Source organism: Lampetra planeri, chromosome 13, assembly GCF_965212315.1.
Source record: "Lampetra planeri chromosome 13, kcLamPlan1.2.h2, whole genome shotgun sequence".
Classification (NCBI taxonomy): Eukaryota; Metazoa; Chordata; class Hyperoartia; order Petromyzontiformes; family Petromyzontidae; genus Lampetra; species Lampetra planeri.
Window position 1 is genome coordinate 5,669,641 of NC_136119.1, and position 15,659 is coordinate 5,685,299.

Below are 15,659 nucleotides of genomic sequence, written 5' to 3' on the forward strand. Positions count from 1 at the left end.
CGTGCATGCCACGTGCTATCTCGAGTCGAGAAGTTCCCTCTCGTCTAAGCCCTTCCGATAGCTGTGGTGGCAAGAGAAAGTGAATGCACGGGGCTGTGCTTACTGTGACTTGCGTGGCTTGGAGCACTGACAGCCGTGTGATCGTCTCTTATCAAACATGGAGAAGTGAATTGCCGTTGCCATCAGTGGCGCGCGCACACATCCGTCTTGCGCCACAGTGGCACGGTCTGTCATGTGTGAAGTAAATGGCAAGGTGCCGCATGTCAGAGGGTGAAGGAATACGAGGCATGTAAACGGTTTGCGACAACCGAGGTTGCTCAACACATCAGCGCGTTCACCGGTTGTGATTTGTGGCTCGGTAATTGGACACCCCTAGGTTGCATTCACAGCGGTGTGGATGTGATGAGAAATACAACACCCCTCTCCATTTATCCCCCGATAATTAAATTTAATTATTGGGATTGAAGATTGAATTTTCTTTTTTGTTTGTTTAAACACCGCTGTGAATGGTCGCGCCTTTTAGCGGCTGTGAATGTGAGAGCCACGTGATCCAATTCCGTACAACATACAAATAAACGTAGTCGAGTCTTAAGGATGAGATTTGATTATTGTATCGTAAACCTAACATGTATTCAGTACATGGAGACCGTGTGGCAGACATGCATCACCTGTTGGTGTGTGCTTGAACCTATGCAGGTTACAAGCATATGCCAAACACATATGCTATGTAGTGTCACGGATGTGATGCATATCTTAATGCCACATACACTATTTTCTGATGCTGTTATGACAGTGTGTATGTTACACTTCTTTCTCACCGTACGTAACCAACCAAGCGAATCGGAGGTGTACAGTGATACACAAGCGCAATTGTTGCATATGTGCTATAAAGAAGGGCTATTGCTCGAAATATCACCTAATATATATATTCCCGTGAAGGCCACAGTATTATTGAGGAAATGTGTTGAGCTTTTTGTGGATGCAAATAGATATTCACATGCACAAAATAATTCAGCAAAAAAACAGGTGCGGACATTAAATCATAAGTGTGCTGAACAGAAGTCACACAAGCAACAAGTGCCTCCATAATGATCATAAATACAGCACAGAAATGAAGTGCTTGAACCTGAAAGGATCAAAACTAAACACACATTCAGAAAACACAATTATCATACATTTTGCACCCTGAAAAGGCACACTCTCAAACGTGCCTACAGCTGTGAAAGCAATACGGGACATTTGGTGAAATGCAGTTTTGTGAAATGATGGCTTTTTATGCAAACTGTTTCATGTAATCACGAGACTATCAGCCCCAGAGGGTTAGGGTTGAGTGGTGGAACACGTACGATGGGACAGCTTGTCCCAAAAATTACTCTTCAATCTAAATTGCAAATCATCTACCATTGCCTTCGGTGTACTTGTACACATGCCACACAGCAGCGCGTGCTATTTTGTTCACGTCAATTTTTGTTAAGTTAATGATTTGCAATGAAAACATATAAAACGTATTGCAGTCGTTGTACATTACATATTTATTCATTTCGTTCTGCAATATTATATTTCACATGAACAACAACTTGAATGCAGAGGATTTTACTGCGACTGTATTAATAATCACTTTCACAAGCTGAACACCAACACACACTAGCCATGTACGCGGGGGTTACATTTAGAAGAAGAAGAAACGGCCCGGCATGAAACGGACATCGATTAAATACCGTAGACGACAAATCAAGACGTGTTCCAGTGGAACCTCCATGTTCGTTTCGTGCATTTCCCCGCGCTTAAATTCTGCATCTACTCATCGCGACGGTGGTTCACAAAAACAACAACAAAAAACACACTTCCGTATGATCCGTACCTTTCATGACATCTTATCACAAGAGTAGCGGTCTTTCATTAGTTGGAGCAGCCAGGCGGTAGGATGTGGAAAATAGATTCAGCACCCCCCTCCCAACCACCCAAACTTCTAATGAAGACCTCGGTGAAGACTGGCGAACACGTGCAGGTGGAGTGTGTGATTGCGGCTGTTTGTAGGGGCTGGCCTACCGCCTATCTCACTCAAGGAGACAATGATCTTCAACAAGAGTCCACTTCATGGCAACGTGGTGCCAATGTCCGCCATCTGCATGTATTAGCGCGGAGGACATGTTACGCATGCACGAGGGTAATATTATCACGAGTGAAACTAAAACTATTGAACTAAACTATGTTTATTCTACCAGGTAGGGCTCACTGAGCTTTATAGCTCTTTTTTCAAAAGCGACGAAGTGGCTTATCATGTGGAAATGTATACCAACCGCATACTCTCGATGCATGTTGATTCTAAATGTGGAGAGAAAACCCGGAGGTCCCGGAGAAAAATCCACGCGACCACAGAGAGAACATACAGACTCCAAATATACAGGTGTCAGGGTCGGGATGGAAGCCACGCACATCCCACATACCAGGCGAGGGAGTTAACATCTCGCTACCGCGGGGGCCCGAGTTGTTGACTGTTCCACCCATCTCCCAGGCCCTTGATTCAGTTATTCACACGCTCTGCCTTACATGCGCATGGTAGCCATATAATATTAATTATGTATCAGTTACAGGGCTGTACTTCAAACACGAGTGTTACATAATTGGGGCTGAGGTCTAAAGTACAGATGGTTGGATGATTTGGGGACCATGTCAAACATTCCATGAGAAATCTAAGCTCTAAAATTAAATACGTAAAAAACGAAGCTGGCAAGCCACACAATGGCTTCAATTATAGCATTGTACACACTGAACTATGATAATGTCAATGAAATTCATGAAGAAAGAAAGTGCACAACACAAGCGAAACTAACTTTGCAGGTTTTAGGTTTGAAAATACATTAATAATGTTTAACCAGTTATCACTAACCCAGGACAAATGCACAATGGATTACACGATCACAGAACCACAATTCAGAGAGTGATGGCCAAGGGATATTTAAGTAACAGGTATATAAAGTGCAGTGATTTTTACGAGGAAATTAGGAAATGCTCGTATTATTCTGCAGTGACTTATAATGTCACGGCAATGAATTGCTCATCCATCTACTTTATTATAACACTGCTCGTTGTTGTGTTCATCGACTGTATCAATGATTGAGTGGTAGCACATTTAATTGATATTATAATATGCTGAAGCACTCTAGGATAACATGGTTTGCCTCTAAGTGTTTATATATAAAGTGCAAAATTTGCAAATATTAGCATGTGTATATATTTCTTTTTTATATAAAATGATCACTGAATAAATCACAATACTTTAGTATATAAAAATGTAATCAATGGTCTAATGCTATGTCAACTTGGCCATTCCTTATTCCAAAGGCACAAGATTACACTCATTTATGATATATAATGTATGCACATTTTTTTGTTTGTTGTTGTCCACAATCTACGTTCAAATACAAAATATACACCACTAAGTTCATGTTCTCTCCTTCGCTTTCTTTTTTGCATTCTGTGTATCTCTATATAATTGGTTTCCATTACATTATGGGAATATAGCAGCACATTCCAAATAAGAATATTCCTGACCCGCAGGTAATAGCACTGTCAACACCTTAAATGAGCCGGCTTCATTGCCAAGAGAGAGCTTCTTCCTCCTTCATTCTACGTGAGAAACGAAGCACGTGCTCCTGATTTTTTCTCTCACAACATCCTACATAATAGACAGTATTCATTCCATAGAGTTTCTTTGGGATGTGAGTCTTATACCGGTATACCTTTAAACTGCGTTATAGGATTCGTGCACATTACTAATTTGTTGAAGAATTATTGTTGACTTAAAAAAATGCAAATTATTTACCCATGAAAGCCTCACCAAGTGTCAAAACTCATCTTAAGGATTGTCCTGCATTTTAATGTATTTTTTTGCCAAATGTAAGGAAGCCAGAATTACCGAGAGAGATCTCACATAAGAGCAGGTGACACTCCACACGACCATGCTCTTGGCCACCACACGGCCCTGTATCTACATCGGTGGGGAAAATTTGATGGCTGGCTACCCCTGCAACAAATCCTCATTAGGCTCAAACCTACATGGCTTCTGAGATGGGACGAAATTACCATATCTTCAACAAACTTGGATAATCACTCTGTTAACCGCAGTTTTATAATACCATTAATGCTGTACTGTGGATAGGTTCACAATGCAATGTTTACTTGAGCCCCCCCCCCCAACAAAATAGTCGCGAGTCAGTGTCAAAGTTCCACTCTCGTAACGTTTGTGCTCGAACATTATCGATCTCGCCAGGAGAGTCCTCACTGTAAACCACCACAACGAGCGGTTGTGCTGCCCAGCCCTCTAATTGTGCCGCGTGCTGTTAGGCACGGTGTCTGACGTTTCGCTCCGCGTGCGATGAATTCACCGAAGAAACTCCCAGCACATGACGCAAAACGTCAAACAACATGTCCAACAGCACAGCGCAATAACCCGAAATCACACCACAGAGGCATTGCCCTTCCCCCGCACATCTGATTAGCATGGTTGGCTACGTACGGTGCGAAAGAAGTTCAATATGCATACATCCTGAATTGATGTTGCGAGAATTCACACGTTACCTGAACATCAGAGGTTAAGCCCCATCCCGAAGCAAACAGTTAATGAAATAATGTAACAGTGGTACATAATTCCGATTGTACACTGATGTATCTGAGATGCAATGGCTCAATCTACTCTTGCCAACTGCGGAATAGTACGATCGATACCCAGAGGAAACCTTGGGCGTGTTTTTCCCCCATTGAAATATTTCCTAACGATTCCATCACTTGTCATAATTCAGTGTCACGGTTAACTTCAGGGGGTCAGGCGAACCTATTACGTTCAGCGTATTTATTGAAAGAACAATAATTTACATACATGCGATTGACGTGCCTGCGTTGTGAGCTCAATAATCAATATTAAATCGATGTCGTGACGCGTTGTGACACCGCTGCTTCTTAATAACCAGCCGAAGGGAGTTCGAGGGCATCAAAACATTACAACACAAATGTTCACGAGTGTGTGTTGCTCAGCATACAGCAGCTACGTATAAAGTACATATCGTTTATATATAACACATAGTGAAGTATATATATATTTACATGTATTTTTGTATGTTGTGACACACTTTCAAATAGCCCCTTAGTCCCAGTTAAAGAGTACTGTCGACAAAATTACGGTATTCTCTCTTTCCATAGACAACTTCACTGTTTTCTAAAAGTGCTTTAAGAACTCGAGTGAATGCGCAGGGTGTCCACAAAGGTGTGATCTATTATTCAAGAATTACGAGACAGCGGTTTATTCTAGATCAATAATTCAGATTCCCCCGAATAGCCTGTTGCCTGTCGCTGCAAGTACAATTAGCGAAGATCTATGAAGGCCAGCATGGTACACCACGCCAGGTACTCATTTAAGGCTGAATCTACCTCGGGGAGTCTCAGGACTGCCACTGTTATTGGTTGTGAGCGGGCATCGAACTCAGCTCGCCCAGGGTCATAGCGTAATGCGCTAACCACTGCGCCGCCGCTCCCCATAAAACTATACACGCACACGCGGTAGTGTGAAGATTTTTTTATCACGAGGGTTTCATCCCATCTTATCCTTCGCCTGTCCACCATGGCGTGTGGCGATACACATCGCATCTAGATTGGAGAGAGGGTCCCAGGTGTTCGCCCACCGTGATTGCATCGGCTGTGATTGTCTCTATTGATTGAGTTTAATGAATTCCTTTGCCAAAATTTTCAAACCACACCTATCAAACCTTAAAACGCACCTCCAACCCAATTATAATTATTTCATAAATAGATGATGACATCTTCGTGGACAACCTGTACTTTGTCAATTATCACAGAGATGCCCTGTGTTGATTGACAAAGTAGCAGTCAAGGTGTTTAAGACAATGCCACAGGCACTTTATGGAACAGCCCTGAAGACAACCTCATGTAATAATTCTGGGTCGCATGAGATTGTTTTTTAACCAAATTACATATTACTTTTGGCTTTTAAACTGGTGTGCACTCTGTTATTACGTATTTATCAAATCCATGCGAGCAGGAATATTGGCATGCGGCTGGCTTGTATGACGCATTCCAGAAAGGTCCAGGATTTGGCCTTCAGAGAACACTAACGCAATTGTTGTACAACAGTGTAAGTATTTCATCGATAAAAAAAATACAATGAGGCAATACAAATTGATAAATATCAATGGTATTTTTAAACCATATCTCTCACGATGTAATATTCACATTTTAGATTTTTCTTTTTTACATTTTCAACCGATACACAAGGACGAGTCTTGTAGTGATCTATAACCAGCCATGTGATGGATTTGTATTCACTCCCCACCATTTATGAGGCCAAAAAGTTACCCATATATGACCTCTGTAAGTCTGCTGACCATGTTTGCTCTCAGAAATATATAAAAACAACACCACCTGTGTGTATGCTTACTATTTGCGGCTAGCGATGCTTGGAATAGATAATACCAGGGCTTAATTTCATCTGGAGCTTTCTGGGGCTGAGCTCCAGAAAATAATCCCTCCCAAGCCTTCTCCTGCCCCGCTTGGGCAGGTCGATGGCTCCTGGAAATATTTAATGAGAAAGTCATCTCTGGATATATATACGAACGAAACGTTTCAATATACACACATGTTAAACAATAGATAAGACACCGTGAACCCCACAGTGAAATTGAGAAAAGTTATCGACATGCAGTTATTTTCAAAGTGTTCATTACTTTAGCTTGCAGCCTTAGCTCTTTATTGAGTTGCTACAGTCAATGGCATGCTTAACCGCTCATCGGGTTGCTCACCTCGCTTTCACGCTTCATAAATAGTTCTCCAAATGTCGAAAACAAATTTGTTGCGAACGACGTGGTGGCGAGTGCTGTCAGCGAGCACCTCAGTGAAAAACGAGCCACGCGTGATTGGAGCTCAAACAGATCTACGATTGACAGTGCGCGCCTGTGGAAAGAGAACAACACGCTTTGTCATCCCACCGGCTTGTAACTTTTTACCATTTGGGTGACTCAATGTGACATGCGGAGCCACAGGCATTTCCTCTGAACTTTTGAGGGGGAAGAATCATTCCATCGCATTAGGGGTCTGAGACAACCGCTGTGACGGTGTTGTGGCTATATTAACGCTTGTGTGCTGAAAGTCCGATTAGAATTCTTCGTAAATGTTATCCATCTTCGGTACAATGCCTGTCGTTGTCATTACTGGGCACATTTAATACATTGACCTAATTATCTCCAAAAGGTAGTTTGGCGGGACGATGGCTGGCAAGAAAACAACAAATATTACGTTTAATTGAAGCATACAAACATTCACAACATTCTTTCGTGATCAAATTACGTCTCACCATCAATGTTACGTTAAAAATATTTATCCATTATTAATTTGAACCGACAATGCGTATAACCACAAGGTGTATAATTGCGAAGCTAATGTGACAAGCAAGCATTTTATGAAGCTGACTTTTTTCGAAGATTTCGGGAACATGCGTTCACCATTTCCCATGGTCTTGTGATGTCACAATTAATTTCACTCTGTTCGTGTCCACGAGGGAAATGAATTGCGATGAGATTTTTGCACATGAACTGATTTCACCACATGCATCGTTAGGCGCTTTTGCAGTTTTACAAAAGCACTCCATCCTGCTTTCATTCACTATTTGTTTGATGTATTTTTTTTTATATCAATCCACGTTCAATAATTGCCATACGTTTATATATTCTGCTGTGTTTTTCCAGTTGTGTGCTTCCAATTCTTTAAAATTTTGTTTAGCAACTTGTACATTACTTATTTTGCTCATATGAATCTTGAACCAAACTTTACGGCTTTCTTTCGTATCGTTCATTGACATTGGTTGTTTTAATGACCACGTGGTTATAAAATCTGAGATGCCTAATCATTTCCCATTGACTTTTTCTCAAAATCCAATTTCAGAAAATATCTTCTCATTCTAATTTGTATTGTCGTCACGTTCATCTGCATTCTGAGTTGTAAAAGTTAAATCTTTAACAAATAGTCTCGATGAATTCTATGTATATATTGATCAGATGAATGCTATCAACTACTGTATATTGATTTGAATTAGGAGAAACTGATGCAGGCATTACGAGCTCTTACAAATCAAGGCCAAACGGTTTTAAATATATATAAACCATAATTATAATGATCCTTGATGGCTTCGCAATTTCAATTCCACAGAGAGTATCACACAGCCACACACACTCACATGTTGCAATACTAGAGTGTGCAATACAACGTACACAAACACATAGCACAAAAACACTATATTAACATTATTACAGATGTAATCATATGTGTAATGCTTCCAAATAAGCCGAAAAATCAATACATTAACATTACGTCTAGTTATGATAATCAGAACGTCTGAATTTCCACTCAAGTATGCACAAAATCTACACGAATTTGTAAAACTCTTCTTGAATCAATATTTCAAAATTGGAAATTATCATGGAGTGTGTTCAATGTTCCGAATGAACCCAGGTTAAGAGTATAATCATATAAATTGGTTTTTACTTTCATAACCAATATTATGACGACCAATAATTGATTTATTTTGGGCTAATGCTCAAAGTATAATGTAATTTTGAGCTATGAGGGTTAGTTATAAATATTAGTAGGGTGGGGGATGGAGAGTTATTGTTTGTTACATTATAGTTGGGTAAATCTACCTCATTGAAGATATAACAATTTACATGTATTTGTAAGGCACCTCTCACTAATATCTCAAGTTGTTTACATTATTGTCATTTACTCACGATTTACTTCGACTTTTTTTTACCATTCTCAATTTGAACGAACGCAATAACACCGTAATAGAGTTAACCCATAGCCTGTGTTCGCCAATAATTAAATACATTCACTTAGCTACACTATTTGAACTTTGTAAATTACAACCAAGCAGCAATCTGCTCTATCAAACGGGTTCACCTGCATAACTCTTCCCCATGGCGTCGTGGCGCCTACATCAGGTACCTTGAGCTCTTGCGAGCGCCTGGTGATGCTTGACCAAAGATTTTCGTTTGCGTTTCAACGTAACCGGTTTTTGCTGAAAAGGAAAACAATCATTTGGCAACACATGCCCACGTGACAACCCGATTTGATTTGGTCCTTGCCTTCGTCTCGCTCGTGGTGATGATTGCACACCACACCAGGTATTCATTTGAGGCTGAGTCTACCTAGAGGAGGCCCTGAACTAGTCAGATAATCGTCACCGGTTTTTGCATAGACCTCGGCTCGCCGGGTTTGTAGCAGACCGTGTTAACCACTGTGCAACCGCCCCAACAAGAAATATTCATGGGTTCACAGAAATTCCCAATATGCATTACACTTAATTCTTGCTACACCAATTAGCAATGCGCACTTCAATTTCAAGCACTGTGGACATACTGTAGCGACATATATGGCATCAATTGGATTGGGTTGCTTAAAACACAACAAGCAAATGGCTCCAATGTTAAATTACTGGTGTTAAGCAAGCCCATTGCATCATACAATTTGGCACCACCATATAAATGTTTATGTAAGTAGATTTTGTTGGCCAAGTATGTATACACCACTTTAACGAAGTATGCACACAAAACACGAACTATTAAGCAAACCCTGTGATCTACATCGACGAACAGACCCACCCACAGTGCACTCAATTATAACGATTTGACTGCCCGTTGTACAAGCAGAACAGATGGAATAATGTTTGCCAATGAGTTTACTCGTCCTCAATGTCCCCAAACAGTAGGACTCCGTGTTTTTTTCTACGATGTTGTGCGGACCTTCCCCTCCCTGCAGTTTCAACACGCAGGCGTCAACCCCCAGCGCGTGCTCTCTTGATCGCACGCATCAGTAGTAACGTGTTTTTAATTATACTGGCGCATGCCCATGTTACAGCCCTTTTGTCAATCCGCCGCTGGATTAGGGCCGTGCGGTTAAATGTGGTTAGGTATTTGAGCGCACTTCACCACGCTGGTCAGCACGGGTTCGTGAAGGCGGTGAGCTTAGAAGGTTGAACGATAGTAGAATACAACATTGGCCTCTTGCTGCACTGCCCGCTGCTGACGATGCAGTCCCGCGGCATTCTACGACGCCTGCTTTACGCATTGGTGGTCGACCATCCGAACGCTGTGCAGGTTCACACCTGCTGAGCTTCCGAGATCTGACGAGAGCGGGCGCATTTCGGCGTGGGGGGGGGGGTCATAGCCTCATGGGCTTCGTGCTTAAGTACAGTACAGTACTTGTCCGTGCATTTGCACAACAAGCAGAATACGCGCGCGCTCCCACCTCGTATGCGCCATCTGTGTGCGTAATGCGTTCAGTTCAGTGAGGTTAAATACAACCGTAATTACGTTTTACGCACACCCAGGATGTACAAGCGTAATAAATCGTGGCAGTATCTCAACCGAGCGTATGGATCACTACCACCATCAAAATGAATAGACTACCACGGTACCCTACAAAGCCCATTGCGAGGGCAAGACTATAAATAAAATATTTTTTTTTCCGATGAAATGCATCTCAGCGGGTCGAACCGCCTCGTGGCATCTTGAACAAGCAACACGCGTGGTGCAGAGTGTGCGCGAGGAACACTGTGGCCTCGTGAGCTCCGATGCTCAGCACAGCCGCTGCACGGCCGTGGTGCTGGGCAGGGTGTCGTCTCTCCGGTGGCACAGGTTCGAGCCCCGGTTGCGGGCCTGCTCGCTGCTATCCAGGGGCTGCAGGGGTATGGCCACGATGTCGTTGGCGACCCTAGCCTCGCAGCGCTCGCGGGTGCGAGCCCCGGTGTGCAGAAAGGGACCGATCTGGCAATTGCGCGTCAGCGCGGCGGGGGATATTCTCCAGAACATCTCGTTGAGCACCTCGCGGAACTCGGTGCGCATGAGGCAGTAGATGATCGGGTTGAGGCAGCTGTTGGTGTGGGCCAGGCACACGCTGGCCGGGAACACGTACGTCTGTGCGGCGTAGAACGCCGAGCTGAAGGGCACCCTGTTGAACTTGACCAGCACTCCCCAGAGCGTGATGGCCTGGTTGGGGAGCCAGCAGATGAAGAACGAGAGCACGATGACCGTCACCGACTTGGTGACGCGTGACCGCTTCTTGGGGTTGTTGTTGTTGAGCGTGTGCACTTTGAGGTAGCGCAGCAGCAGCAGGTAGCACACGCTGATGGTGAGCAGGGGCAACGCGAAGCCGAGCACAATCTTCTGGAGATGGTACAGCCCGAGCCAGAACTGCGCGCTGCTGACGGGACCGTGGAAGCGGACGAGGCACAGCTCCTCGCTGGACACGACCGCCGTCGTGGAGTAGATGGCGTGCGGCAGCGTGGCGAGTCCAGCCGCGAGCCAGATGACCAGGTTGAGCCACATGGCCGTGCAAGCCGCGGGCCTTCTCCGCGCTTTCAGGGCCGAAGCGATGGACCAGTAGCGCGTGATGCAGATGACCGTCAGGAAGAAGACGCTCGCGTACATGTTCATGACGGTCAGCGACAGGATGAGCTTGCACATGACGAGCCCGAATGGCCAGGTCATATCCAGCGCCACCTCCACGGCCCAGAACGGCAGAGTGAGCACGAACTGGAAGTCCGTGACTGCCAGCCCGAACACCAGAGTGTTTATCGCCGATTTCTGCCACCGCTGCTTGCTCCTCATGAGGAAAATAACCAAGAAGTTGCCCACGAGTCCCAGGGCGCACACCAGCGAGTAGACTATGGAGATGATGATCCGAAGGCCGGCTGAGCCGTCAGCCGGTACGTCGATGTCGTACAGAGTCACGTATCGCGGCGCTGTGAAGTTGATATTATACTTGGAGACGTTCGCGCCCGCAGAGGTCTTCACGCCGGTTAGCGACACTGGCTCCATTTGGATCCCTTTGTCCGTTGCTCTGTGATTGCTTTGAGACCTACAACAACAATACCAATAGAGCGTGAATTGCCGCGTGTAGCGGGGCAGCCACTCACCGACGCATATCGCCTTGCGAATGAGCAAAATACCTGCGACTTGACTGACACCTGCAACGGGTCTTCGTCTGCCGAAAGCGCGGGTGCTGGAGAGCTTGACGCGAAGTTCGTTTCCCACCTGAGCAGACTGCCGATCGACAATTGTAAGTCGCGCGTAAACAAAACAAAATCACATCGGTTGGGTCCTTAACCCACCGCGCTCGACTGGCTAACACCGTGCACGATAACACAATGCAGCTGACCAGTGCTCGGTAATCAATCAGCACGCAGCGCGGTCGCGTGCGCTGTCCCAGGTGCTGAAAGTAGCGAACAGGTTTCTCGGAAAAAAAGGCTTCTGTGATACACGGAATCAAACGATGTCAATTGGTCGTAACGTAATTCGTCAAATGTATATTTGTCTTCCGCACGAATAGCACACCAATTCACAAAGAGAAACAAATCAATTCGGAACGCAGCTTCCCACCGTCAACACGCTGCAACTTACATCGCCGCGTGAAAGCAAGCGCACGAGCCGAGACTGAAAGTCCAACTGCAGGAGCAGCCCTTGCGAGCTGTGTTTATAAATCGCGCCTGCTCCCCTCCTCTCCCGCCCCGACCTTCCCCCTCCTCCTCCGCCTTTCCCCCCACTCGGAAGTGACCGATTATCAGCAAGAAGCTCTGCAAGTTTTGGCTTTTACATATAGACTGTGTGAGAGCGAGTGATGTTAATGGTGAGTCAAGCGCAGTAATGCGGTGAGTTATGTTGACAACACACTTCAACTAGAACCTCTTAAAATATGTTTTGTTTAGCTACATGTTAACCACGGTTGACCGCTCATGGTGAGAGTCAAATGTAAATCTTTACTGTTGTGGAGTGTGTGTTTCCAGCAGCACTAGTAGCAGCGGGGGTTTTCCCGATTTGTATTGGCTTAAGCGATACACCCCACCGGAGATTGTCGTGGTTCTGGGGGGCTGCAATGGAGATTTGTATGGTGTTCTTTCCCTACGAGATGACCCTCTTGTCTGTAAGTTTTGGGTGCCAAAATTGGAAAAATGTCGGCTTTCAAACATGTATCGCTGCTAAAATAAACTCGACCTTGTTCGTGTTAAATTCTTGTTTTTGTATCTCTTCTACGACATCATAATTATTTACGTCAATTATTCAGTCGCAATCTTCTACGATCACTGTGTGCGTCATGCGCGAGTGTGTGCACAGATTGAAGAATAGGTTTCGGGGCAATTTGCTCGCCTGTCAGCTCGCTCTTCCGCCCCCCCCCCAAATATGCCCTGTGGGTGGCAACTTTGTATCATTATATCCACTGCACCTGTAAGATGGATTGTTGACTTAATTGTAGATAATTTGTAATCTGGCCATTGCTAAACAAAATCAAAATTAAATACCCTCGTTACACTCTTTCATGGCAAAACATTATTAGCAATTAAACGTGATTACACTACAAATTGGTATTTGAATGTAAATCGTTTCATACAAATGACAGCTAACAATAGTCCTAACGTGAGTACCTGACTCTATGCCAAGCTCAAATGTAATGGCAAAATCTTAAAATAGAATTCAAATCGTGTTGTGTTTTTTTTGCAGCAACCAGTGTTTTATTTTTTTCTAACAATTGGCTCGAAATATAAAACGTACACGCGAAGCATGTTAAATCCATACAATAGATGACACCTTTACGTTTTAACTGTATCCTATTCATCTGTTTTGAGCGAATGTAACACGAAACTGCAAAGCTGGCCATTGAGTGACCTTGTTTTTTCTCGTTTGGTTGTTGTTTTAAAAAAGAAATCACTAAATTAACCCCCGCGGAATGTTCCAAGCACCGTCGTGTTGGGTTGTCTTGGGACAACCCAACTGGCGTTTGTCTTCAACTTGTGAAGCCAGAGCGAATGGTCGAGAATAGCATCATTCCATTTGGGATTATGATGGAGAATTTTTTTGTCAAATTTGATGGCATTTTTTTCTAGACAGTGAAAAGTATAAGAATGTATACATATGATAAATGTGACCTTTGCTGTTCAATTGATCCACTATAGAGGTTAACTTTTGGTAACAACATATAAAGATTTAACACCCGTGAAAAAAATTGGGGTGCAAAGACCGATTAAAGCAAACTGATTTCCTTTCCAAATGCATATCCAGTTTAATGTCAGCCTATTGATTAGCCTAGTGTAATTTTCCTCTGGCATGGCATAAACAAAAACACACGTTCTTTATGAAGGGAACATTCACAGGGAGTTTATTCTCTTTGTGTTCTGAACAAGGGCAATGACTGCGAATGTCAGTCTGCTGTATATTTTTTTCCTGTTAGAAAGTAGTGTAAATAACACGCATGTGTTTTTTGTATTTGCTCAATGCATTATCACATTTACATAAACTATCCAGATTACTTCCATCGTAAATTGTAGGATGAGTGGAAAAATAATAGAACTCGGCATGAAGACACCTAATTGGACATTGCCGTGAGCTTCGATAATTGCGTAATAATGTGCCTATTTGTGATAGGTAAAGTGTAGCCAGATAACACTTGAATATTTTGTTGTGTGGGATGAATGGATATAACATATTTTTTAAGTTACTAGAAATTGCACAAATGCATTGATTTGTTTCCACGAAGACACTTAAAACTATTACATATCGACCATTAATGACCTCGAAATAGAACAGAGCCAGGGTATGCCGACGCGCTGACTCTCCCAGCGCACAATCGTGTGACTGTATTATGGATGCATACATCTTGTCAACATTTATTTAGTTTTGCCTAGGCAGTGCAACAAGCCATACCAAAATTAGCAAACCCAACCACGTTTAACAATGCACTTACAATCTACCTGTAGTCTTCGCAAAAACATATCACCAAGTAAATGAAAAGCTTTGTATCAATCTTGATTTGAAACTTTCGTGACTGCAGGAATCCATAGTCTTTGGTTCTTTCGGTAAAGTCACGTTGGTATAAAATGAAATAAATCACAACGTTTCGGGCGCAACACAAGCGTCCGTAATCCTGTGAGAAAGAGTAAGCTTTGTATCGTAGAATTCCATAGACGTAACCTACGAGTCAGGGTGTGCCTCTTTGTACAGAACCTGGATAATACGAAATTGCACATGTTTAACCACTGGCTTAAAGTGAGTTAGTAGACACAAACAAAGATCCCCGTATAGCCTTTAACAGACTGTTGAGGCAAGTGCTGTTAGTGAGTACCTATGGAGGCCGGCACGACACGCTTACGGCCAACACTAGTGACGATTATCTGAATCAGTCCTGAGCCTCCCAACCTCGAATGAGTTAGTAGAGTCCGCTGATCATCACTCATTCAGTGTAAATGGTCAGTGAATATCTCAATAATGATAGACTGTTAAAACTTCATGTTGATGTGCTGACGCATTTAACAGTGACACAACACAATATTACGTCTGTATGTAATGCCAATGCATTGGTTAGTAAATCATTGTGGCCAGCAGACGGCGCAATGACCGCATTACTGAGCAAAGCGATGCTTGGAGATCATTCAATTCCTGTGGATGTGACAACACCACAGCACGTTGGAGTGTAAACGCATCGCAAATTACATGGTTTCATCGGCAATGAATGTTCTATGAACACATGAATGCATCGTATAGTAAAATATAGAGCGTTTACCCTGGAATGTAAAAACAATATATCATAAAAATGCGATGTTCGGG

General features: G+C 43.4%; 1 protein-coding gene across 1 annotated transcript; it reads right to left on the reverse strand.

Annotated features, from left to right (window-relative positions):
• Window positions 1-1,576: 1,576 nt before the first annotated feature.
• RXFP3 (relaxin family peptide receptor 3) lies at window positions 1,577-11,945 on the reverse strand. The gene has a single exon (XM_078599970.1). It carries the CDS (start codon window positions 11,880-11,882, stop codon window positions 10,641-10,643), a length of 1,242 nt encoding a protein of 413 aa, XP_078456096.1. The 5' UTR covers window positions 11,883-11,945; the 3' UTR covers window positions 1,577-10,640.
• Between the last annotated feature and the right edge of the window lie 3,714 nt (window positions 11,946-15,659).

Coding starts and splice junctions, on each gene's coding strand:
- RXFP3 (XM_078599970.1), bottom strand. CDS start 11,882: ATGGAGCCAGTGTCGCTAACCGGCGTGAAGACCTCTGCGGGCGCGAAC.